Source organism: Sycon ciliatum, chromosome 1 (genome assembly GCF_964019385.1).
Source record: "Sycon ciliatum chromosome 1, ocSycCili1.1, whole genome shotgun sequence".
NCBI lineage: Eukaryota > Metazoa > Porifera > Calcarea > Leucosolenida > Sycettidae > Sycon > Sycon ciliatum.
The window spans coordinates 22,898,854-22,925,553 of record NC_088643.1 but is presented as its reverse complement, the minus strand read 5'-3'; the positions used below and the strand labels follow the sequence as shown (position 1 = coordinate 22,925,553).

Here is a 26,700-nt window from a genome sequence, read left to right as displayed (position 1 = left end):
TTTTTTCTTTGCTCAATGCTCAAGAACAAGTAGGTTGGTCGGGGACGTGGTGGCTACACTATCACTCCTTTGCTGACACGTGATGATCATATCAATTTTCGCTTACATCAGTACATGAAGGCCTCGTGCGTAGATCTACTGTGCTACGCGCCTTGGCCAGCGCCCGGGCCTTGGGCCTGCCTGGCCGTACGCTCATCGGAGTCATGGTCATGTTTTCACTGGCATTCTTTGAAACTGTATATAAGCGCGATACCACCTAGGGGTGGAGGTCGGGGACGTAGTGGCTGGATCTATCGCTTTTTAGAAGAAGTAGTTGCAGAATTGCCAAAGCTCATGCGTACGGCCGCGGGCGCAGGCCTCGGCGCTACGCGCCTTGGCCTGCGCCCTTGGCCTTGATTCATGGTCAGGTTTCACTTGCGAACTGTATATAAGCGCGACACCACCTAGGGGTGGAGGTCGGGGACGTGGTGGACGGATCTCTTGCCATTTTTTCCAATTATTTACTCCTCAGGTTAAGTCATCCTTTGATGCTCGTACTCGTAGACTGTATATAAGCGCGATACCACCTAGGGGTGGAGGTCGGGGACGTGGTGGCCAGAACTCTTGCCATTTTTCCCTTGGCCTTGAAGAAGAAGAATGTTTTGAATTGTTTTCAGGTTGTAGCTGTTTAGTTTTGTCACTCCTTTACTGACACGCGTACAAACCTGTTGTCAACATCGCCATTAGCTTGTAGAATACTGGATTGCTTACTACATGTAGCCACCTTTGCTACCTTACATCATAGTACTTGTATGTTTATTACATCAATGAACAGAACTGGGCATGAGGTCATGTCTACAGGCATGCCCAATCTACTGATGATTGTAGACCTGGTTTCAACCATGTACTTACTCTACTCTCCTCCAAAGCCAAGGACGGCAAGGTCCTGAGATGAACTGAGATGGCAACGGAAAACTGACGCAGACCCCTGCACTCTGTAGAGCTAGGCTGACAGCGTGCGGGCCTTTATCGGCTCATCAAGGCCACCGCGGGAACGTCGCTCATTGGCTACAACCATGGAAACGGCACTGTAAAAACCTGAATTATATTTCAGTGCCTGAGAAAGGCCTTGGCCTGAAAATATGCTCTTCAGCATTCCAGTGGTGCAAACATCCAGTTCCTCGGCTCAGAACGCCTCTCACGAATACTGCAGGATTCAAACTGATCTTCTCTGTGCACGTTTTACATCGATCGTGGTTTGTCTTCTCTGCAGCTTACAGGTCATGATTTCATCAAGGCCATTCAGAAGGAGTTCTCTGGGAATGTCGAAGATGGCCTGTCCTCTGTCGGTGAGAGGTGCAACATTGTATTTTGTCTCTAGTGCTCACAGCCTTTCCTACTTCTTGAAGTGAGCCCTACTTGCATATTGACTTCCTGACGCTACAAAGAAGAGCGAGGCAATGATTATAGCGTGGCATTCGGACTCCAACTGCAGAACATTAGCAGCGCAAAAAAGGAACTTTTCACTTTGTACATGCTTTCTTCTCTGTCGTGTCCTCTCTGCAACTAACTCGAAAACCGTGTTTTTTCCCCGCATTCACATCCAAACAGTCCAAACAGTCAAACACGTCATTATTTTGACTGCATTCAGTGGATGTAGTCGTAGGACAGGAAGTGCCCTGCTTTATCTAGTCGTGGTGTTTGTAGGACTTCGACTGCATATTGGGGATCCAACTGCCTGTAGAGGCCTAGGGGCACCACCATCTGACTGTTTACAGGATTTAGACCACATACTAGACTCCTGACTGGCTTCAGCGACTCGACTGCATATAGTGACCCGACTGCCTATAGTGACCCGACTGCCTATAGTGACCCGACTGCCTATAGCGACCCTACTGCCTATAGCGACCCGACTTCCTATAGTGACCCGACTGCCTATAGCGACCCGACTGCCTATAGCGACCCGACTGCCTATAGCGACCCGACTGCCTATAATGACCTGACTGCCTATAATGACAATCTGCCAAGTGCCTTCTTCATTGTTCCTTACAATGAAGGAATGCTGTTTCTCTTATCTTCACAAAATCAGACAGTAATGCACGTAGCCAGTTACTACCTATAATGACATTGTGTCTGCTTGCAAGATTGTAAGGTCTCTAGTGTTGTGCGGGCCGCAGTCTCATCATCCAGTTACTTGATTACGGAATCATTCCAACACGGAGTTTGTTAGCCATGCACTGCACTCTGCACATGAGCAGCAAAACCTAGTCTTCACAGCCAGGCAATACGGTGGGCACTGAGCGTTTGTGATGTTCTCTGCTGCCTCTCTCTCTCTCTCTCCCTCCCTCCCTCCCTCCCTCCCTCCCTCCCTCCCTCTCTTTCTCTCTCTCTCTCTCTCTCTCTCTCTCTCTCTCTCTCTCTCTCTCTCTCTCTCTCTCTCTCTCTCTCCACGTATCGTCGAACAGTCATGGTTGCCCAGGACACACCGTTGTATTTTGCTCAGCTGCTCCACAAGTCCATGAAGGGTGCAGGAACCGACGAAGATCGGCTCATCCGCGTCGTTGTCTCCCGCTCAGAGGTAACTAATCTGGCCGAAACTGATGGGGGGGGGGGGGGGCTGGCCTGTTTCGATTGTACATGTGTGCACAACTTTTAATCGTGCACAGAAATAGGGACGGTGTCTCTCGTAACTACGAGGGTGATCTTCTTGTGCCGGGCTGGTGGAGTCTAAGAGGGAGTCTAAGAGGGTATACTATCGCCGCATGCTTACTGATTGCTTACTGCACTTTTCATGAAACTGAGATAGGTAAAGACAGCGTACTAGTATCCGATTTGTTGAGCAAGTGAGTCGACCATGTTTCTTTGATTCTTGTCATGGTTCTATCACTTCTATGTGGACAGATTGACTTGGGCGATGTGAAAGAAGCTTTCAACCGAACATATGGCAAGCCACTATCCCGGTGGATTCGGGATGACTGCGGCGGTGACTTCCGTCGCATGCTCCTTGCCATAACGAAGGATTGAAGTTCAAACCGACCCGTGGTCTGTACTGACTGCGTTGTGTCCAGCCCAAGGATAAGCTAGATTATAGAACGTATCGGCAACAGCTCTCCATACTTGCGGTGCATGCAAATGTATGTTGTCTTGCATGGGTTAGGGCAACAACAAGCCACACTGTTCTCTCTCTCTACAGAAGAGTTCCCCATTGGCTGATCATTGATCAACTTCTGCAGTAACACAGTTGTTAGTTTTGGTTCAGCTTTGCTGCTTCCAGCCTTGTGTTTCAATCATTGGAAAGTCTAGTTCGTAGGTTTAGCCTCTCACCCTTCCAATGACATACAATTATTTTGTTAAAAATGCAACTTAGACATTGCTTTTGTTCGCATTCGGCCGATGCCTTACTGAATGCATTTTGGTCGGTAGCTCTAACACCTGGCCTAATCCATGGAGCTGGGCACATTCATCTATCTGGATAACTGCCAATCACAAAGCATTTCTGAAGTACTGTAGTAGTGTCTGGTCACTGAGTGCAGTGAAAATGGTGAGCATGTTACAAAAAACATGGACTTTCAAATTCCAAGCAACCAGAGTGTCTCTCTCCGCGTCATCATGCCAGCAACATGCAGTCTCTAAAGACTCTATGCTGCATGTCACTGTAGTTCTCTGTGTTTGTGTCTGTTGAACTGATGTACCACCACCGCCACCGACACGCAGTGTTTCCGCTGCATGACCAGCAACATGCGGCCGCCGGGTGGCAACCATCACGATGCACTATGCAGGGCCGCTCCCCCCCCCCCCCCCCCCCCAAATCCACTGCTTGCTTCACGATGAAACGGTCACGTAGATTGCAAACGTATAAATAGGAAGATAGACTTCTAAACTGCACTACATGACTATGTAAGTTAGTACTAGCAAGGGCCTACATCTATACGGGTGAACAGGCCTATGACATACCTGCATGGCTACAAATAGTAGGAATAAAAATCCAAATCCAAGGAATAGAATTCAAATCTCTCCTTACTGCAGGGACAGCAGGGACAATAGTCAATAGCTGTGAACTGTCATTTATAGCGGAAAGGAAAGCAAAAAAAAGGTCAAAGAGAAATGTCAGAAAGAGGTGAAGTTCTTAGATAGGTGCGGCAGAGTTGGTTGTGTAAAGTCAATTTAGCGAATCAACAAGACCATAAGCTGGTGGCCAGCGTTCAAAGAGGAGCAGTAGCTCGCTCAGCCAGCGAAGCGATCACGGAAGCGAAATATATTATCGGTTTGATGCTGCAGCACATGCACTTCAGCTAACGGAAAGGTTGCGTGCTCAACTCAAGGGTGCACGTCCATGTGCCAGCCACTGTAAAGTCGCCGGCTTACGGAACAGTGATGCAGGCAGACAATCACAGGTACACACAAACTCAAACTGCATACACTGTAATACATAACAAACTTCAATCATCGCAACATCAAGTGGTGAATTTGTCAAGTCTCCTGAAGCAAGTCGAATGTTGATATGAAGGTGCATGCTTGCACCCGATGTGGAGGGTGTAACGAGCAGGCATGCAAGTCATGTAGCTCAGCCGTGACAGAACTGTTGATCAGTCCGTGGCAGTGGCTCTGAGTCTCGTATCCAGTATTTGGCAGTGGCAGTGGCTGGGAGTCTCATATCCAGTACTCGTTCTTGCGCAGCACGGTCATAGCCGATGATGGCCGGCCGTCGTTCTGCTCCGGCGATTCGGTGGGCGGCCGCTTGTCCAGTATCTTGTCGAAGACACGATCGTACGCGGCCAGGCTCTCGTGACTGTTGATGTGGTCGCCTACCTCGGTGGCCTGTGGCACACCTCGGCCATCATTATTGTACCCTGAAAGAGAAGGCAGTCAACGGATTTGGTTATCAGTGCTGTCAGCTACACAGTACCCTGCAATCTGAAGCACCGTGACTCTGTTGTGTGATATTCCGATGTATGACTACAGTGCTGGCAACTGAAATCCGACCCCCTGAGCGGTGCGCTCACATCGCAAAGACCCAACACGGGATGGAAAAACTACGAAACAGAGACTGCTAGAATGTGGACGCACCGCTCGGGGGTCGGATTTCAGTTGCCAGCACTGTATCATGATGGCACTTCCGTATACACTATACAGTATAACTCCTGTACCCGTATGCTCGCGCCTGCACTCCTTTGGTGTTTGCGCACTGACTCAACTTCTTTGTCTGAAGTTCTCCTTGCTGGTTAGAATTTTGCTCTATCTGAGGACACCACATGGTGCAGGGAACAGGATTCGAACCTGTGTGGGCAGACACTACAATGGAATGAATGCATCTCTTCAGCAGCAGAGAAAGAAAAAGGCAGAGAAGCCTGATGGCGAATAGATGTGCCTTCAGTCAGTCAAACCGACAATCATCCTTTCGCAACAAATGCACTTACTTATACTGTCTTCCCGTGAAACTTTATAGTAGTGCGATGTGCTGCTTCCGCGCGAGTTTGGAGGTATCGCTGTAGGTCGGGATCCTGAGAAGGCTTCGTGGGGAGTAGTGCTACCATGTCCGTAGGCGCCCATCTCCTGGTGGAAAGACGCATGCAGAACACGGGCAAGGACACTAAATATCCCCCATACAATATCAGCACATCACCCATCAAATGCAATACAAGTGTAGCACCTCATTGGATAAGCTACTCAAAACCTTTGTTACCAATATCAACTTTTCACTTATGAGCTGAGTTAGAAATGTTTTCCAATAAAAAAAGACTCAGGGCTTCACCAACAGGACTCAAACCAGGGATTTCCGCTTGAGGCCAGCGACACTCTAACCACTGAGCTATGGTGTAGCTGTCCCCGAAACAGTGATTGCTCAACACTTTCAAAACTTGCTGGCAGACATTTTCAAACTCAGCTTATAGCATACAGCAGCAAGCAACATGATTGCGGTATGTGCATGTAGTATCACTGTTTATCTGAGCAGCACCCACCTGGTCTGAATTGGAGCGACCAGCCACGACAACATGGCCTGCCGTGGAGTTCCAGGAACGCGGCAAGGTGGACGGATGAGCTCGCTTTGCGCCCGGCGAATCGCCCGGAGTGCCGTCACCACTGTCCACGCCGCTGGTGGTGCTTGCGTACGGCTTGGAAACGTCGGACACCGGCGTGGCCTGTGCCAGGATGGTGTCATCGCGTAGCGTTCCGGTCTTGTGCGTGGACAGCGATGATGATGTCTCCGAGGTCGGCGACTCCCCGGCGTCCCGTCCCGCGTAGTTGTTCTGCGGCCCGGTCTTCTGCTCCTGACGCTTCTTGCTGCGATAGGCCACAATGATGAGTGTCAGCAGCAGAAGGGCGACAAAGAAGCCACCGCCGGCTGCTGGGATAATGACCTGCATGAGGTACTCGTCATCTTTGTCACTCTTCATACCGGGCAAATCAGCAAACAGTGTGCCGGTAGATGATGGAGCATTGGAACTTGTTGTCAGTCGCGGCGATTTCGTGCCAGCGGATCTGTCCACGGTGAAGTCAAGACGTCCTGCCCCGGGTGGTACTTCAGGGCCACTCAGCAGAAATTCAAAGCTCTCGTCGTAGGCCAGCGGGGCATCCTGTTTGGGCTCATACACCACACGACCAGCCACCACGTCATCATAGGTGAAGCCTTCTGAAACCTGTCGACGACGGCGGCGACTGCTGCGCGGTCTACCGTTGTCGGCGCTGAGAACGTTGATCACGCCATTCCCGGGGTTGGTAGTTAGCTGGAAGTCGACAGCTTTGAAATTGTGACCAGTGGCGATCTGGTCGGCGTTCAGCATGTCCCGAGTCAACACCATCAGAGCCTCATTGCCGAAAACAACCGGCTTTGACGTCAAGAGCGCTTTCACTTGTACCGCTACATCGACGGACTGACTGTCGTTGATCTGCCCGCCGACTTCCTCCAGGGTGAACTGGTCTACACTGTCGGTCATCTCCTCCAGGCGATACGCCACTCTACCATCGAGGACATCCTCCCAGCTGAACAGGTCCGCATCCCCCACACTGGCAAGCAGGCCATCCAGTTTCCTGTACAGACGACCGCGTGATGGAACTGTGCTCAGGCTGAAGATCAACTCCGATGGATGAATATTGCTCTTGATCTGGAGATGATCACCGCCCAAGAATGCAGTGTAGGATTTCTGCACCACACTGACTGGACTGCCGGGAGCAAGCTGCAGGAACGCTTCGGATACCTCGATCTTCAGGCTTACATTCAGTGCGTGTATGCCATCACTGGCTATGCACGTCACCCAGTACTCGCCTGGTGTCATGCCAGCCACAAACTCAACGTGGCCGGCATCCAGGTTGCTTTGCGTGAAGTTGACCTCGCCTGAAATCTCCTCACCATACAGAGTGAAGTGGCCAGCCGCAGTCGGTGAAAAGGCATAGTACAGCTCCTCTGCCGGCAGATCGCGATCGATGACATTGACGAAGCCTGATGCGGGTACTGGCATTGAACCGGTTACAGCAACCTGAAGAGGTGTTGACTCACCGTGCAGCTCAACTGGACGGCGATTGAGAGGCCGGATTTTGACACGGAGCCTTTCCTGGACACGTTTCAGGACCGTGTTCCGTTCGTCAGTGATGTCGATATCCAGGTCAAAATGATCACGATGATGTTCACTACCGTCGTGGACGTACTCGATCCGTCCACTGTCTATATCAGCCTGGGTGAATGCGTTTACTGGTGTTGGGGTTCCCACGCGTCTGAACAATCCATGTACACTCTGCGTTCCTGCTAACTGTTGTTTGTAGGTGACTGTCAACTGCTCCCTCGGAACGCTCAGGTCATGCACGAGGCGATAGACAAGGTTGGCCGCGTTCAGGTGAGCCGACGTCAGCAGTGCCGAGCCCGCTTCATCCAGTCGCAGAGCAGAGTTGGCATGCAACTGGCTGTTCTGTGCCGTGCCGTACTCCATACGAACACGTACGCGAAGGCTATCAATGCCCTGCACGCCAGGGCTTGACTGCACGGAGAACACAAGCCAATCATCAGGTGGCCAGAAGTCAACACTGGTCTGCACGTACACCACTCTGCCCTCTCTCAAGTCAGAATACAGGAATCCATTGACGATGCTCCCGCCAACCTTCAGATGCCCATACTGCGCTGAATGTGGACTCTTCAGGAGATCAAAGTATGCGTCACCGAGGCTCTCTTCGTCAACGTCGTCATTACGACGCAGCCTGACGGTGTCATGTTCTAACGTTGCATTCCCGCCGACCATCACGCTGACATTCTTGTTCACTCGCGCGGCAAGTTCAAGACTCTCCACTCGGATACGGAACTCACTGAACTGCTCGTTCACGCCATCGCTCACAGTGAAGATGAACGAGTCTCGGCCGGTCACATTGCGCCCGACAAAGACCACATCGCCGGCATTGATATCTTGCTGCGAGAACTGCCTCAGTGGCCGTCGAGTGCCAGCTCTCTGCGACACTAGACTGCCACGGGCATTGGTGAAGCCGTCATAATTGAAAAAGATGATTTCACTGGCAGGTGTGTCCAGATCAGTGTACAAGAGCTTAGTATTGGGAACAACGGTATCATGATAACGCCACACAGACAGTAGATGCTCGTTTACACGCTGCGGGTACTCATCATTCACCGGCGCCACCTTGACTTGGACTGTCAGTTCATTGCTGCTCTTATTCCCATGGCGAGCCATGATCATGAACTCATCACTGGTTGTTTCAGAGTCATCGTGCTGATACTGTATCCGGGCTGCCTGCAGCTGTGTGAAGTTGAACCGGTCAACGGCTTGACCCTGCACAGATGCAATCTGCCCATGCTGTGGATGCCGGGAAACGAAAAATGCGAGTTCACTGTCAGCGTACAGTTGGTTCGTGGCCCGGAGACTACTGGCATCCAATGCCGTGGAGGCACCCTCGTGTACCGTGATCGGGCCAGCAGTTATGATGAGCTTCGGGTAGACTGTGACGTTGAGCATGATCCTGGGTACAACGTTGGTACCATCCGTGACATTGAGTACCAGCCGATCGTGAAGAGAGTGCCCGGTCAGATGGCTATACTCCACGCGATTCCTGTCCACGTCCGCTTGCGAGAAGCTGCTGGAGATGCGCCCGTTCACAAGCAGAACGCCGTTGGATAGCTGGTGTATCAGCCGAAAGACAACGTCGGCATCGTCCACGTGATCGTCGCGAGCCGCGAGAATGGCGGACGTGATCACCGCCTTCTGCTCCTCGTCGACAAGCAGTGTGCCCGCAGCTAGCAGACTGGGCGGCGTGTGATCCCTAGCATGTACTACTATCTTGACGGTGTGTGCGGGGAACGCCTTGCTGCGGTAGCGCGGCGTTAGCAGGATGGAGTCGGTGACCATGCCCGTGCCGGTGTGCACGTACAGAACCCTGTCGCTGCGCAGGTCGTGCAGCGAGAAGTTGGCACCCTGCTGCAGTGTGAGTCCATTAACGGTGAGGTGTCCACTGGATAACTGGCTGGAAAGCACAAAGAAGGTTTCGCGTGCGTCCAGCGGAGCCAAATTGGACATGACGTTGAGGTAGTCGGACGACAAGATACGGTTCTTGCCTTCAACAACGTGCATTATGCTACCGTTGACCAGTAGAATCATGGGGATGATCTTGAACGTGAGTGCATTGTAATAATGATTAGCTGGGTTCTCGTCCGATACGTAGTACATCATCAGATCCACCAGCTCATCAGCATCAGCGCCAACATGCTTGTACACAAGTCGCTTTTGCTGCACGTCGCGCTGGCGAAACGTCCGCACAATCTCGTTCTCGATGAAGAGACTGCCGTGATTCAGGCCACGGTAGACGGTGTAGAGAAGCTCGGCACTGTTGTACCCACTGTCTCCGTCGGTGTAGTTCAGGTGGCGATCAGTCAGCGTGGCCTGGCCAAACTGCATCACTTCCACCGTCACATCATCCAGACTCACGGGCTGCGGCTTGTTGTCATTCTTCCGCGTGACCTTGATGATCAGCTGGCCCACTGCAGTGTCCGAATACGGGCCGATGCGCCTCGACGCCGATTGATTCTCCAGGTGATGAAGGGATACGGAGAAGTTGAAGAAATCAGAAGCCAGTTCCGAACCGTCATGGCTATACAGGACATGGCCTTGTTCAATGTCGCGTGCTGTAAACGAGCTGATGCTCTCGTTGCGACCAGACTCCCAGGATATGAGATGGCCGCGGTGAGGTCCGACCTCAACGTTGAACAGCAGCTCGTGCTGCGGCGGGCCCAGCGCGAGCAGGGCGTCCGGGGAGATGACGGTGCGTCCACCCTCCTCCACCGTCAGGCCGTGCACGAAGAGCTGTATGTGCGAGTTGAAGAGGGCAACCTGTATTGTCAGAACGGACGTGTTGCGGTGCTCGTTGGTTACGTAGAATGAGAAGTTGTCAGATGTACCGGCACTGTCATGGCCACGGAAAGACACGACACTGTTCTCGAGATCGTGTGCCGAGAACTCTCTGGCTGGCTGATCACTGACGAGGATTTCACCATGCATCGGGCCTTTAGTTACGACAGCCTTGACTTCGTGCATGCTCAGCTTAGCATGATCATACTCAAGATGGATATCGTCAGCTGTAATCACCGTCGTGCTACCAATTTCCACGAATAGCTTCTCAGAAACGCTGGCGGAGATGAACGGGCGGGCTTCCAGCTCGATCGTGCCACGAATTCCTTCCAGTCGAGATCGACCAATTGTGGCGACACATTCAAACGAGTCGACAGTTGCCTGCACATACTTGTCAGCGAGTCGGTAGTGGACCTTACCATTCACGACGTCAGCGACGGTGAACTGTGGCGCAGCGAGCGACGTTTCAGTCCACTCTATCCCGCCATGCTGGGGTGGCGTTGCAATAGTCAACTGCACATCGCTGGTCTGCTCCGGGTCATTGCTGGACAGCGCAAACATTTCTTCTGTCAGAACAGCAGTTATGCTGTCCGCCGCCCCGTTGGAAAGCGCTGACAGTAGCAGTGGCACTTGTCGTTGATCATTGACCATGAGCTCCAGAGGCTCCACAGTGATCGACTGAACCTGAAAGAACAACACGGCACAGAGGACAACCCTGTTGAACTCATTACAATGTGATGCAGTGATTCTACTCATGTACAAGACACTAAGCTCGCCCACACCGCCGCCAGTCTAGAATGATACCGGGGGCGGATATGCATGGGAGGCAGTGCTGAACGAGCAGTACATGTACCCACACGTGTGCACGACCACACACACTACTGGACACACTGTTGTCGATTTGAAGGATATGTACTGTAGTCTAATTTTCTGGAGTCTGGAGAAATCATGGGTTCGAGAACAGAAAGGAGATCAGCCACTGCAACACATACTATTATAGGCATTAAAATGTTTAAAAAACAAAAGTACTCACCCCCGGCAGGGATCCCTTGGTAGCGCCGGCGTCTCTGACTGAGAAGTAGAAGGAATCAGTCAGGCCAGCACCTCTCCTGTGCTGATAGACCAGCTGGTGATCGTTGATGTCTTTCTGAGTGAAGGAGGTCACGTGCACACTGCGGTTGGGCAGCAGCGCTAGGAAGCCGTACACCGGCGTGGTGGTAATGGTGAACGCCAGGTCTCTGGGCGGAGTGTCCTTGTCCGTTACCAGCAGCATGGAGCTGTTGATGACCTGCCACGATCCCTCCGGTATCCTGATCACCTTTGCTGGCTGATAGGCAAGCTAACAAAGCAACACACATACACATACACACGAGAAAAGAGAAAGAGAGACTATCAAAGCAAGCATCTTACTCCACTGAATCATTCGATTTATCTTTAGATGCTTCACCTCAAACAACATCGGCACTTTGGTGAACGTTTCTGTTCAATTTAATTCGAAGCCACTTCTACCGATCCACAAGTGCTGCACATGTTAAGTGCAGCAACTCGTGCCACAAAAATAGGTGTTCCAGAATCCCGGATCACTCTCTGATGGAGACATTTGTTTGATGGAGCCATTGGGAAACTCTTAAAACTAGTTTGCCACTTACCACTGGCACCTCATCATTCTGCAACCTGACATTCACCAGCAGCTGATGACCGCATGACTCCGGCGGGGGGTGAACATCCGGTGGCCAGTCTCCGTGCGCACGTACGCAAAAGCTGACCACCGACGACGGCGCGTCGCTGTCCAGGTGAACGAACGAGATCCAGCCCTGCTGTAGCTCCGACAGTAGGAAACTTGTCACCGGCATGGTGTAGGGCCTGCTGCGCAGGAATCTGCCCTGGTTGGTGCGCGCTGAGCTAGTTATGCGGATTTGGAATGGCCCGCGGCTAGCCGATGCGGGATCAAGTGAAACCGAGATTAGGTCGCCTGGAAGGTCCCGGTGACGCCCCTCGCCGATGCCGAAAGGCCTCGACGAAACCACAATAGTCGGATGTACTGATCTTTCTGGTAAGCTGATGGTGATGTTGACTCTGCGGCGCAGCTGGCTGACGAAGGAGCCGCTGGACAGACTGAAAGTGAACGAGTCATGCGACGCAGATGTGCTCGTGTTGTGCACTAGGACAACACGGGAGGCTACGACGTCATCCTGCGTGAACGATGTCGTCGGTATCAGGTGCTCGGTGTCCGCAGTACGCAGCGCCAACACGGCGCTGGTGGGGTGGTCATGCACGGTGTACTTGACTTGCGGTGCCGGCAACTGATGAGCAAACGACGTCGAGGCAAACAACTGGTGTTGGCTAATACGCACTTGCCCGTGATAGGCAATGTGTACGCCGGTGTTGCGATCAAGATACAAGACACCCAGGAATGGCTTGATGCTCATGCTGAATGTTGTCGTCGCACCCAGGTCGTCCGTGACACGGAAGTCAAACACGAACTGAGCTTCCGATCGTGGGCCAAGGTGAACGACTAGCACAAGGTTCTGGTTGACGTCCTGCTGCGTGAAGTGCGAGAGCGGCGAGCCGCGGTTGTGCACGTGCTCTAGACGGGCCGGCAGCACGGTACGCGACGTGTTGAGCCACTCAAACCGCGTGGCCGCTGCCGTACCGTCATCATCAACAAACGCCAATCTACTGGATGTGAGGTAGATACTCGACCCGACGGCTATGGGCACGATGGATAAGTTCACTTTTCTCGGTTTGTCATTCATGGGCAGAATAGTCACCTGTTGGAAGAAGAAAAGAAAACAGTGGGAAATAGACATCAACGAAACTAGCGAAGAGGTTGCAACTTGCAGTCATTCGTAAGGCTTGTGATCTATACAATCCAGGCGTACATGACCACAGTTACATGGTACCCGCACACAGTATTACACTTACAACACAGCCAACCTCATTCAAGAAATGCTCATCCGCAACACAGGTTAGATTGAGAGCACGGGAGACCAAAGCCGAAAGGACGGCAGCCAAAGTGGCAGAATCGGCATGAACAGCCGAACATGAACACCAGTACACCGACTCACCGTCACATCATGTCTCTCCACTAGAACTTCGCCCGTGGCGGCCAGCAAAGACAGGAAAAACGTGTCCTCCGTCGTCTCCGAGCCGTCGTGTTCGTACGTAACACCTCCCTGAGTCAGCTGCTGGTAAAGGAAATGACTGACACTGGGTGCCGGTGAGGTTGCGGAGTTAGTGAGACGAAGCTTGCCGTGACGTGGAGCTGTGACCACCGAGACAACCAAATCGATGCCCTCGGCGGGGAAATCAGGTCCGTGAAGACTGCCGGTGACGCGGTTCACATTCTGCTGCGGGTTAGATGGGATGACAAGGAGTGTGAAGTTATTGGTGGTTTCGGAGCCAGCCTCTTTTACTTGCAGTGGCACAGTAACAACGTCAAATTCAAGCTGAGACAGGTCCGGCATCTGCATCTCATTCAGCGGACCGGCAGTGGTGGTTGGTGATACTAGAACCGTTGCATCATTGCGTGTCACTATGCATTCCGGGCAGTTGCACAGACTAGAGTCGGCAATAGAGATGCACGTCTGCGAGTCCACGCATGGGTTCTGTGTGTGACACGGGTCAGTCCAGTAGCATGCTGTACTGATCATGTGGACATCACTGCCGCCACTGTCGACGATATCATGGATGTTTACGTCAGCAAACGCAACGCGCACACGCCGCAAGCACGTCAGCAGAGACACGGGAAAGCGGCGTTCCACCCCTAGTGCAGTCACAAGAGCTGCCCGACGTCCAAAATACAACTGCGATGCCTGGCCGAGACCGCTGATCGGGTATGACAAGGACTGCACGGGTCGGTTGTCGGTTCGCATCACCAAACCGCGCTGCGTGAAGTTCAGCTGCAGGCGGTGCCATGTCCCGTCACTCACCATCGTGTCACCTGCAATGGAGGGTGAAAATCACACAGGCATGCAAGAGCACAGGGGTAAATAAATGGTTAATAAAAAAAACTGAATACATCTGTCGCTGACAATGGCATGGGAGCCTGCAAACACAACTTCTATTCGGCCAAAATGCCCATATTCAAAAAGAGAGAGAACACCTTTCTTAGTTATGTTCTAACCCATTGGTAGAGGTGTGGCAATGGTGCCCCAAACCAGTCCAGACACACATCTTCAGCACAAACAACTAGGAGCTTCTGTAAGTTGTTCGCAATACTGTAAGGTCTTTGTATCCATACTTCATGAGCGATGAGTGGACAAAAACAATCAACAAGCAAACTGTACTAATTCTTCCTAAGCAAAATTTGCCATCTTCTTCTTTGCTATGTCCCACTGCCCCCCCCCCCCCATGGATAGCACACACATACATACATACTATTCGAAAAACTAATCAGTAAACAAGACCGTCATCAACTTGCAGGCAACTGCAGTTCTCAGTCTGAAGTGCTTGGAAGAGACTTACCCTGCAGTGTGTACTCTTGCCTGGATACCTGCACCACAACCCTGACATAGCCATGGCTGACCTCCACCGCAAGGTAATTACTGAGCGACGGCGGGTGTAGAGAGTTAGTCTGCAGAACCAGCAAACCATCACTGGCTGCTGTTCGTATATCAAACTTTAGCGAAGATGAGCCTGAAGGTAAGAGAGAGACGGAGAGAGAGAGAGAGAGAGAGAGAGAGAGAGAGAGAGAGAGAGACAGACAGACAGAGAGAGCCAGAGAAAGAGAGAGAGAGAGAGAGAGAGAGAGAGACAGAGAGACAGAGACAGAGAGAGAAAGAGAGAAAGAGAAAGAGAGAGATATAGTCTTGCAATATGGCTGTACGCAGCCAACCCAGCACTGGTTAAGGCTGATGTGAGGTGTGAGAAAGAATTCCGACATGCAACACATCGTCCTGCTGTCCGTGTACCAGCATCGCCACGCCCGTCAGTCTTACCTGCAGTCCAGGCGGCGAGGCGCATGTGTGAATGAGGTCGTCTCAGACTGACGGCTGGCGAGGCATGCGGCCTGCGCACCACATCCGAGAAGCAGCCGCGGCGCACGCCTCCTTGCGTGTGCGTGACCAGCTGAGACCAGGCGAGTGACGGCGATGCTGATCGGGAGAGCGGTTGAGCCGACGGGGATGCCGCCTGTGCAGAATATGCAAGGCAAATGAATCAATATAACTTTGATGTTGAGCGAATAGTATTTTAGTAAAGAGAAGGACGTGTCAGGTCGTTGGATGTATCAATATCCTTGTTAGCTTTGTGCCTCGGTGTCGCACTATCTGGCTGTATAATATCTCATTACGTTAGTGGACTGTTAGTCATAACTCGTAACTTATTGGTCCTTTCTCTTTACTCAAATGAATCATATTCGAATTGCTAGCACTGACTGCTATACTGATCAGCACGGCCTAGAACAGAGTAGCCTACAGAAACGTAAAGCCACCAATGCAGCTCGGGTAAACAGGACCAGCAAGGTTGTAAACATGCCGATGCAGAAGAACCAGAACAGTCTCCAGATGATCACATGTAGCTATGCAGGCCTGACTGTCAGTGTGAAGAAATACTGCTAGAATCATGGCCGGCCTGGTCCCATACTCCAGATGGTTAGAATATTGCTCATGACGAGCAAGGTCCCCAGTTCGAGTCCTGGTGAGATTGGCATCTTGTTCTCTTTTCAGGCAGTTCATTTCCCCGGATTGATCCTGAGAATCAAGGTCGTTTCACTTTAAAAAAATAGAAGTCTCATATTCTCTCACCTCAGCATCTAGCGCAACCTCGGCCAAGCATCCGCGAAAGAAGTGACCACCCAGATTAGGGTTCTCTCGAAAACTGGCCACGCCGCCAAGGTAGGCAGTTCCGCTGAGCTGCAGTGGCGACGCGTTGGCAGTGGCCCCCTCGACGGCACCATCCACCCTCAGGACAACCACCACCGCCCTATCCAAGATGAACTCCAGATCAATCTAGAGCAGCACACAGCACACACCGCAGCCAAGACCATTCACAGCAATACAATGTCAGATTGGGTCTGCTTTGTACAAACTTTCCTGTATGACTATGAAATGCAACAAACTTTCCTGTATGACTATGAAATGCAACAAACTTTCCTGTATGACCATGAAATGCAACAAACTTTCCTGTATGACCATGAAATGCAACACACTTTCCTGTATGACCATGAAATGCAACAAACTTTCCTGTATGACCATGAAATGCAACAAACTTTCCTGTATGACCATGAAATGCAACAAACTTTCCTGTATGACCATGAAATGCAACAAACTTTCCTGTAGGACTATGAAATGGCAAGCAGGGTACATGTAATCGGTTTGCCCAGAGAAGAAATACAACAAGTTAAAACTCAAGAAAAGAATTAGCTTCAGGCTCCTCACAATCAACATCCTCAAAACTCTTCCGCTAGTACGTTCGTAGCTTTATCATCAGGTGGAAAACAGGCAACAAGGAAGCTGCACAGGCACAGTGGATTTTTTTTACAGTGGTGATGTGATAGGAATAGTGCAGAAAAGAGTAGCCAAAAAGGCCCCAAAAAGATTGTCCAAATGCGCATTACCTTGTGCCAGCGACTGTCGTTGAAGCCGCCATTCTGCGAGTTGATTTGAACTGTGCGGCCGAGCTGTTGTACGATGACTACAACGCGGCCGTGCCGTAACTCCACTAGCAAGCTGCTGCCCTCAGTACCGGGTGCGTAAAGCAGCATGCCGCCATGCTTGCGGGTGATGAAGTTCAGGCGCACGAACTGAAGCAAGCCACCAAGCCGTGAGTTGAATCTCATGTGGGAGAGGCCATTGAACGAGGCTATGAGAGGCACATAGAATGACAGATGAATGTTGTTTGCAGGAGGAGACACAATGGATGCTTGCCTTAATTAATCGGCCAAGCACTGACCAGAACCTCCTGTTCGCTCACAATGACTTCTTACATGCATGAACAAACGAGCTAGCTGATAAAATCACAACCCGTGGATGCATACATGCATTGGGAACAGAGATAAGAAACCAAATGCCGTTCAAATTTCATGATTTCACAAAACTCATTGCACATCCCCCTGGAGAAGCTACAATATGTGACATGTTCATATTAGAAGAAGTGACCAGTTCAATAATGAATGTGACAATTGCACATGACACTGTACCTACTAGTAAAAGTAATGAAAGAAGCCCCATGTACGCCTGCACACACACACACACACACACACACACACACACACACACACACACACACACACACACGCACACACACACACACACACACACACACACACACATACACACACACACACACACACACACACACACACACACACACACACACACACACACACACATACACACAACACGCACGCATGCTCAAGACAATGACCGCCAGCAACTCACCTGCTTCTGACTGTAGTCTTGCTTGGCCTGATGCCAATGCAGAGTTGTCCAGACATCGTTCATCGTACGGTGAACACGTCGACTCATGAACAATGCAATTCCTGCACACTGCGCACAGCAAAGAGTAACAAGCAAAGAAGTAAAATTGTTATCATGCCGCATCTGCATGTGGAGTGTAAACGTGCATCAAAAACACATGCGCCATTGTAACAATCTTCAAGTTCTCCCGTCAAATACGTGTGCAGCTATTTGTCCCAGTATATGCATGTTTTGGCAAAAGGCATGTGCAAAGTCATGGGCCATGCGCACAACACCTCGGGGATGCACAGCAACGTATCAAGATGAAGTTGATGACCGACGACAGACAAGGTACATAAATTTCCATTTCGATACACCGGGAGCAGATCTCGTCAGTACTGGATGCGAGAGCGTGATCCACAGGGGCTGGGCACGCATTCCTAACTTATCTGATCTTGTCATCACGAAATGATGAGTGTGATCTCGTACATGCATGATGATGGTTGTAGGTAAAATAACACATGTAGGTGGAAACGATCAGTGGATTCCCTGCTATTCTTCAGACTGTCTGGACCATAATTAAGGTGTTGTTTTTGTTGTCTATGCATACCACAGCGGCATTGCACATGCGTCGTATCACGCTTGACCATTGATACACACGAGTGTATCCTTGGGTTAGCTCAGAGTCGTCAACGACGAGAGGAAATGCCACATTCACTCAGCATCAACTGAGCCCTGTCTGATTCATGATCATCTTCCCTTCCTCTTCTCCTTTGCTCTCACCTTGGCCTCGTTCATCAAGGAGAGCCACAGCTGATGAGGCATTTGAGATCTAGCTTCCTGTGATCCTCACAGAACAAACACTACCGGGACACTGGACACTGAATCACTGATGTCAGCAGCAGCAGCAGTAGAACTGACCCGCATACACCACCCAGGCTGTGGTGCGTGCTGTGCTTGGATGCTTATAGTGCCTGTGCTGCAATGTGATCTGAAGACTGGCTCAGTGTGACAGTGGATCACTGTGGTGCATTCCCGTGACTTCGCGCATGGCCGAGCACAGGGGGGAAGAGCACCATTGCAAAGTGGTCAGGCACAGGAAGGTCAAGGTCTAGATGACAGACTGTGGCAAAGGACTCCCGCCAGCCTTTGGAAAGCACCAGGAAACTGCTACGCTTTGACACTCCAGGTGATTGCATTACATTAGACTCCTGAGATACGACATTCATGGTGCAAGTGATGTCAGTGTCATCAACTCAGAGAGCTGGAGCTGCCCCGGCACCTGCAAGCTTTTGTACACAGTGTTGAACTTGGTGGGAAGGAGCCAAAGCGTCGTAATTGTTATTACTAATTACCTTTTAGGGATAGTTAGCCTGAGGACAAATTTCTACTGTGAGGGCATGGCCAGAATATGTAATTGTCACCCTTGTTACTAATGATGTAGGGAATAAGATCTCTTGGGACCTCCTACACATGTTCCCACTTGAGTATGGACCAGCTGCTGGAGTTCGATCAGGCTCTGTACTTTGGAGGAAACCTCTGTCTCTCTACCTCTCCCAACGTCTTGCCTCTGTAGTATAGATGGCATGGCAAAGGACCATTCATGTACATCCTAGGGGATAATGGGGACAAGTGCAATCTCATCGTAGTTACACGATCTGGGTACTGATAGGGTATGTGGCCTGAGAAATCTGTCCCCAACTAGAAGAACGGTCATAGCCCAAGGAGAATGCTATTACGAAAACACATCAGATTCTGTAACTGGGGCCGCCGCACATAACACGTGGAGCAGAGACAAATGATTGCTCACTCCCAAACACTCTTTGCGCAAAGCAAGTGCGCAATGTAGCGTGACCAAACGCAGCCACACTTCATTGTGACACAGGCAACCCAACCAGTTGGTGCACTATATGCCTGGCACCACCACTCCTAAATACAGTATACGCCATGGGCGTATAAGGATTGCTAGCTATCTCCCTATCTCCCGACACCCTCACACTCAAGTGCACACTCCACTGGACTTCTACTACTAGTAGTAGTAGTATCCAGGTCGTACCCGTCCAGACATTCAATTTAGTTATGTGGCACAGGAACTGGGAACGTCATCCCATCTGGTTACCAATGCTATCCAATGTACTATTACCCCGGACCCAGACTTGAACACATTGGAAGGCATGGGGTAAGGGCAATAGTTTCCTTTGAAAGGATTGGTGACCTCCACAGGAATACTACGGTGTACGTACAAGTGCATGATGACTGTGCCAATTACAATTACCCTACTTACTGCACTAGTCAAGTGTATGGACATAAATGTCTCCAGCAATATACTCATCATATTTGCCTACTTGGTGGCTCAATTGGATCTGCTGGCAACACAACCACAAGTGACTTGAGTCAGACAAGTGCAAGGCACGACTACTGTATACCAGCCCATTGGGGGTAATCCCTATCACAATGACACGCTGTCAAGGAACAGGTCCGGACTCATTCAGCAATCACAAGAGTCCTCTACAAGCTGAAAGCAGCCAATTCAGTGCCACCAATGCTGGGCTAGAAACGTGTGAACTACTTCCCAAGAAGAGACCTAGAGCCTTGACACCACCCCGAACACAAGTGTCCCTTGACTATGCTGTCAACGGCTTTCTTCCAAGATAATTACCAATTACACTTGTAGCCAAAATTGGCAAGGGACATGTGAACAGAAATTGCCCAATTGTCTGAAGTGGTAAAGGCTGTTGCCACAGAAAAATACTCAGAATTCCTGCAACATGTGCATCCACATCCATTAACTGACAGAATCCCTTCCAATTTTGGCTTCCGAAAAACTGGTTTCTCCAGGCCATTCCCCTGCCAGGTAGCAAATTTCCATTCTCATCATCTGTCTTATACATGTTAATCACAAAATTGCAAGTGAGCCAGGTAATCGCATGCGGGAATGCTGCGTTTCACATGTACTGCTACCTACAAAGAACAATAATCAAAGTGCGGCAAGAAACTTGCATGCAAAACGTACTCTCGCAACCCAAAGCCGTGACATTGAGAATCAGGGAGTATTTCAAAAGTAGGTGCAGGTTATGGCTCTCTGAAAGTGTGTCGTGCTTCATGAGCTCTGTGGCCAGCAGAAGTCACTAATCTCAGTGTTGCGGGTGTATAGCTGTCAAGTAGACTCTCAACCTTAGTGATAAGGCACAGGTTATTTGAACCACATCGACCCGTGATAACATCAGGACCTTTCCCAACTTTGACTTTTAGCCGCTGTGCCTTATGACTCACAGGTCTCTTCCTCGAGTACACACAAAATCACTGAAGTGTCTACTATCTACATAGTGTGACACACGCTTTGATCAGTCTGCTTATCTGCAAGACCCAGTGTTTATCTTCCTCATCCAGAGGTCTTCAATCCTCCCAGTTATGCAATGATAGTCAGTAGTCACTCACTACGGGCTGAGCTGAAGCTCCAGGACCTCCTGCTGACTGGCAGTCACTGACAGTCTGTACTAAGCACGATAATGATGAAATGACACACTTCCTGGCATTGTTATGTTCTATACGTTGCTAAGCACTGGTAAAACTTTGGCTCCAGGAGACAGTGGTTCACAGATACGATTCACCACACTCAATACAGGATGGGGACTGACTCAGTCAGGTTGTGATGCCCTAGATGTACAGACCTCTTTTCTGCTCTTACAATTCATGCGCAGCCAACACCCCAGACTGCCCAGGGGACGACTGAAGTCTGTAGAGGCATATACACCTAGCAATCATATGTGCCACGTGGGGCCCAAGTAGGCAGGACGACCACTGGCAGAAAGATGCTATTTTCAGTCAGTGTGTGGCAGGTAAAGGGACTCTGTGTAAAAGTCAAGAAGCATATCCTGTTTGTGCACCAAAGTGAGAACACTAGAGATGAATGGATAGCCCCATTGAAGAATAAACCACACACACACACACACACACACACACACACACACACACACACACACACACACACACACACACACAAGCGCACACACACACACACACACACACACACACACACACACACACACACACACACACACACACAAGCGCACACACATGCACACTGACTTTGGACAAACTCCCAATGATTGATCCTGTAAGTAGCAGCTGAAATACGAGGAACTGGCATGAGTTGTGGAACTTCAGGAAGATTCCGCCCTGGCAGGTCAAAAACCCGTAGTGACTTTAATGCACCCAATGCCTGGTCAAGGCATCATGACTGAGGTGATGACAGTTCTATTTGTACGTGCACCTACACTGGCTGAACACCCACAGTTCAAACCCTGCAATGCTAATTTCATTAGACACTGCATTATCCCACAGCTCAGGCAGAAATTCTCCTGCTCCGGCTGAACCCCACAGTGAAAGCCCAGCACCCAGCACCCTCGCGTACTGCTAATGACATTAGACACTGCATTTCCGCACGGCACAAGCAGAGATTTCCCATTGCTCATTGACCATACATGCCAATGATGTGTCACGGAATCAGAGCACACCAGTACACAGAGCTTGAGCTAGATTGTTCCAGAGACGACTCAACACAACACAACACACGTCCTTTACAATATTTTTTAGTCTGGTGGTGACACAAGCGACTCAACAAAAGGTACATTTCAATATGTGGATGTCACTCACATCATCCAGGACGACAATGCTGGGAAGTCACCTGCATGTTGTGATTTATAGCGTTGCTGGGTTTCTGACACAACCTTTCCAACTACTGCTACGTCAAGGTCAAAACTTCAAGGTCAAAACTTCCAGAGTGACTTCACCATGCCATGGCACGAAGTATGTAGTATACTGACTATGACTATGAGGTCACAATAACATCACTCCACATCATAAAACCTGCATGCCTGCGTCCAGCTCAACTGAAACAGGGACATCACCAGGACAAGCAGCTACGCAACAAACATTCACGCTGCTGTCATGTCCATGGTACTTCAACTAAGGTTACTAGAGTTCAAAGCGATCTACAACTCCCAGGTGTGAATCAGGGAGCCACTGGAACATGTCATGTAGATCTCTTCACTGCAGACTTGCAGTCATGTTACTCAGCTGAGCATAGAACGCAACAAAAGACTTCTACACAACCTTTCAGTCTTGAAGTCATCATGATTCATGTGCTGGGTCCAGCAACATGATTGCTCAACTACCTCAGTACCTGAGTGAGTGATAGAAATATTGGGCAATGTTTACTCCCCGCAATTCACCAACGACTGGCAGGTTGGACAGGCGTTTCACACCAGCCTACAATCTTAGTACAAATGCTATGCAGAAAGTGAACATTTCACTCATTTCCAGGACGCATAGGAGGCCAGCTGTCCGCGCGTCGTCGACACTAGATTTAGAAACGGTAACGTTTCACGGACAGATAATAATTGACGCTCTCGATTCGACATGATTAGTACTAGAAAAAAAAAAGAAATAAATACTAGTACTCACGGGAGATAAGAATGGTTCGAACACACGACATGAAGCCAAGATACACAACGCCTACGGTTGCTGTGAAAACCACGATTACAATTCACAACCTGTCGACGCAAGCAGAAGCGCCACCAAAAATAGTTCGTTGCGATGAGTTTTATCTAAATCGAAAGTGTTTCAAGTCCTTCCTACATGGGGAAGCCTGGACTGACCACATGCGCAAGGCATTCACTGCTCTATCATCAAGAAAGGAAAGAATCTCTGCAATCCAATGCACTCGATCTCATCAGATTATGCGTTCGTCTAGCCATGTTCCCTCGCCGTGTCACGACAGGAAGAAAGTCCGCTTTCCCGCTGCGGATCAGGTCACTTCACAGAGCCCACGCGTGTGCATGCAGTGTCACAGTTTGTGTCGATACTACGCCGCGCAGTGTAGGCCGCTTGCGCTGCGGAAGGAAGTAACTCTCAGTTTAGCTGGAACGCACAGCGAACTCGGGGACGCGCAGAGCATACCAGCACAGGCAGCCCGAGCGTGGTTAGGACTAGATCGTCCAAGTGCCGGCCGGTTGGATACGAGGCGACGACGAAGGAGTTCACTAGGTGAGCTGACAGGCACCGTTAGTGAGCTACAAAACATTTGACAGTGGTATCAGCGCACCACGGTGGGGCTGCTATTTTCTGAAGCAGCAACCGTGCACCCAGCTTGGCCCTGTTCTTTCCAAGCTGTCAAACCCATCGCGCGCCGTTCCCTGCATATCGATCCCCAAGATCAAGAGTATCATTCTGGACACCATCACTGTGTAGCATGTTTTAGATCTACTCACCATCACTCTGCATGCTGCACGAGTCACCTACATGTGGTACAAAGACAAGTGCAAGCCGCTCCAGATTTGATGACAAGTAGTAAGTTAGTTACTACTACTAGTCGTTATTAGATACAACTCACAACAAGTATTTACTATTATCATGTGCGACCAGAGTAACCAGTTCTACGGCTGCCACGGCCACCTCTACCTCTAGCTCTGCCTCTGGCCCGCTGCCGCAGGTTACAATGGACAAACTGGCTCTACAACTTAAAGTACAAGTACAACACACCAGGCTGGTTTTTTAGCCATGTCGCCAGGTCATGAACTCGTGCTCTACAAAAAGTGCAAAAGGGAGAAATGCCGACTTGCCGTCATCGCCTAGCGGCAGCCAAGCGAATACCGAATACTACTGTTACTACTACATGTACTGATGTAGTATCCATGAACAAACTGTGCACTTGCTAAAATAATTATTTCTGCGACGGCCACTCCAGTTCTTGATGGGATCGGATTGCCAGGAGAAATTTCATCCTGACAGCCCAATAACTGACCGCGTAGCGTGCACGCACTCTCATGCTACTAAAAAAACACGCAGCACTAAGTCTGTGCAGCACTGCAAACTCATAAATAATCATCCAAGTCTGCAGGTCGGAGCTCTCGTTCTCAGCTGCTTGAGCTTCACCCCTGACTTTGAGTAGTGAGCGTTGCCAGTTGGAAGCGCTGCAGTGCGTGTGCAGCTGCCCGCGGCATACCTACACACATGCACGCATACATAACAGTCGGTGTCTCCCAAAGGATCTAGAGTGAAACAACAGCCGTGAGACGTTTACTGACAGGCCAAGGATTCCCCTGGCAGTTAGACACATGATCGAAGCAGTTCATCTCCAGCCAATGCCACTAGCACTCGGCAGTGCACAACTGCTGCAGTTCTCTCGACAGACCTCCATGGAAGTTACAGCACTGCGACCGCATTTTGAAAGCTCGTGTCATCTACCTGTGGGAACCTGTGCGATAAACGCATCATAGACAGCGTCACTTGTCCAGCCTCTAAGATTCCGTGAGGAACAGCTTACGAGCAGCGAAAAATCCTCAAGGTGTAATTGTGTTTGGGAATCAGGAACGGATCAGCATCATCGTGTGCATACACGAAGGTGAATACGGGCGACAAGAAGAAAACAACACCTCGCTGCCCACACCGTAGGGGATACGAGTGTAAGACATCATCACAGAGCAGCGCAACACGATACAAACATACATTCAACACAATATGCCCGGGCCGCAATTCCGACAAGCGCCTCCAGTGCATGGGCAGTAAAGATACGGACGATCTGATTCTGAGCAGAAACAGAAACTCAGCGAGGGATCGGCAGTGCTAGCTCATCCCACAATCGACATACGACTTGTCCAGCAAGGCCATAGATAATTCCGTTGTCGGATAGTCACAGGAGCCATACGGCCACTACAAGCCCTCGCAGCACAGTCAGTCTTGCAAGGCTAACCACATCGGGTAGGGGTGGATGCCGGCCAGACAGGTTCTCCGCGAACACTTCTTCGGCGACCGAATGGTGCCGCAACTCGTGAGAAGTAAAGTGGATGGTGGTGTGGTAGGTGAGCTGGTTGATGGCTAGAACCGGATACGTCGCGTTGAACCCTCGATAACACTGCTCCTTTCCTCGTTCCTTCCCTACATCGAGCACTTCTTGCATGTCCTTGCAAACTGTTGTTGGTTTCACCTCTTTGCCAGGAGGTTACATACCACCAGAAACACATCTAAAAATAATATTCTTAGAGTCTAACAACTGAAAAGGCACAAAATCATCTACACTACAGGCTACAGCAGGTGAATACCAGAAAATGTCCAGCAAACAAGTAGCCCCACTTGATCACTGGCATGCAACGCATACTACTACTACTAGAAATCAGTTCAAAACTGGCTCGAGGATTCCCATGCCAAATGTTCGCAACCAAACCAAAAGAGAAAACGAATATTTACGCGCAGGGATCCATGCACATACCATGTTGCAGAGGACCCGCTAGAAATATCTTGTAAGATCAGGCACACTGAGCAAGCAATCAAGAACACATACCTTCAGATTGTGCGCTGACAGTGCACTTGATCCAAGCAAGAGGGCAAAGCCAAACAGCTGATACCAGCAGCAGCAGCGACTGTGTTTCCACCATGACCATAATGCTCTCTCGCCGCGCCTACTCAGGGTAACTGGCCCTTACGGCTAGGCTTGAACGCGAGCAGCAGCAATCGTTCCAAGCACCGTCAAGCTCTTCTTCTCCACGGGCACCGCTCCGGGCCAGGCTCAGCAAACTCACACACACCACCACCAGTGTAGTGTCATTGAGACATTCTCGTGCAACCGTACTGCTCGACTGAGGATATTTTACAAACTCTTCGACCGAGGGAGTCACACTCTTCTCGCTTCCCGCGTCTGATTGATTTCAGGCACGGACAGACGCAGTATAAATACAATCACAAGCCAGGGGCGTAGGGTCCACTAAGTGACTTTCTTAGGCACGGGGAGGCCGGTGGCACATGCAGCGGCCGAAAGCCTTCACTTCAGATTTCGTGGAAGGAACGAAGAGGACACCTGTCCTTCCGTGGAGAACTCTTGTCTTCAAAATTCAAACCAAGCGCACCTACAAGTCGAAAACACGAACGCTGGGCACGCACGAGCAATAAGGCAATGCATGCACTGCCACTTTCAACTCTTTCCCAGT

At 50.3% G+C, this 26,700-nt stretch overlaps 2 protein-coding genes across 3 annotated transcripts in view; one reads left to right on the top strand and one right to left on the bottom strand.

Moving 5' to 3' along the window:
• LOC135818521 (annexin-B12-like) overlaps window positions 1-3,488 on the top strand; it is a 12,816-nt gene extending 9,328 nt beyond the window's left edge. Inside the window, exons 10-12 of the mRNA XM_065331912.1 lie at window positions 1,253-1,328; window positions 2,445-2,557; window positions 2,881-3,488. Coding sequence (XP_065187984.1) covers window positions 1,253-1,328; window positions 2,445-2,557; window positions 2,881-3,003 — 312 coding nt within the window. The 3' untranslated portion in view covers window positions 3,004-3,488. The remainder of the gene's footprint in view (window positions 1-1,252; window positions 1,329-2,444; window positions 2,558-2,880) is intronic.
• Window positions 3,489-3,800: 312 nt separating this feature from the next.
• On the bottom strand, window positions 3,801-26,700 carry LOC135818483 (chondroitin sulfate proteoglycan 4-like). 2 transcript variants are annotated; one of them, XM_065331879.1, is made up of 12 exons: window positions 26,058-26,700; window positions 17,699-17,806; window positions 16,876-17,120; window positions 16,064-16,267; window positions 15,257-15,449; window positions 14,784-14,954; window positions 13,385-14,259; window positions 11,966-13,087; window positions 11,350-11,655; window positions 5,940-11,000; window positions 5,397-5,529; window positions 3,801-4,829 (listed from the first exon to the last, which is right to left on the bottom strand). In XM_065331879.1, the coding sequence occupies exons 1-12, from the start codon at window positions 26,155-26,157 to the stop codon at window positions 4,630-4,632; spliced, it is 8,718 nt and encodes a 2,905-aa protein (XP_065187951.1). In that variant the 5' UTR covers window positions 26,158-26,700; the 3' UTR covers window positions 3,801-4,629. The 2 variants fall into 2 exon arrangements, with proteins under 2 accessions (XP_065187951.1, XP_065187943.1); XM_065331871.1 differs by having other exon boundaries at window positions 5,397-5,532; window positions 26,058-26,699.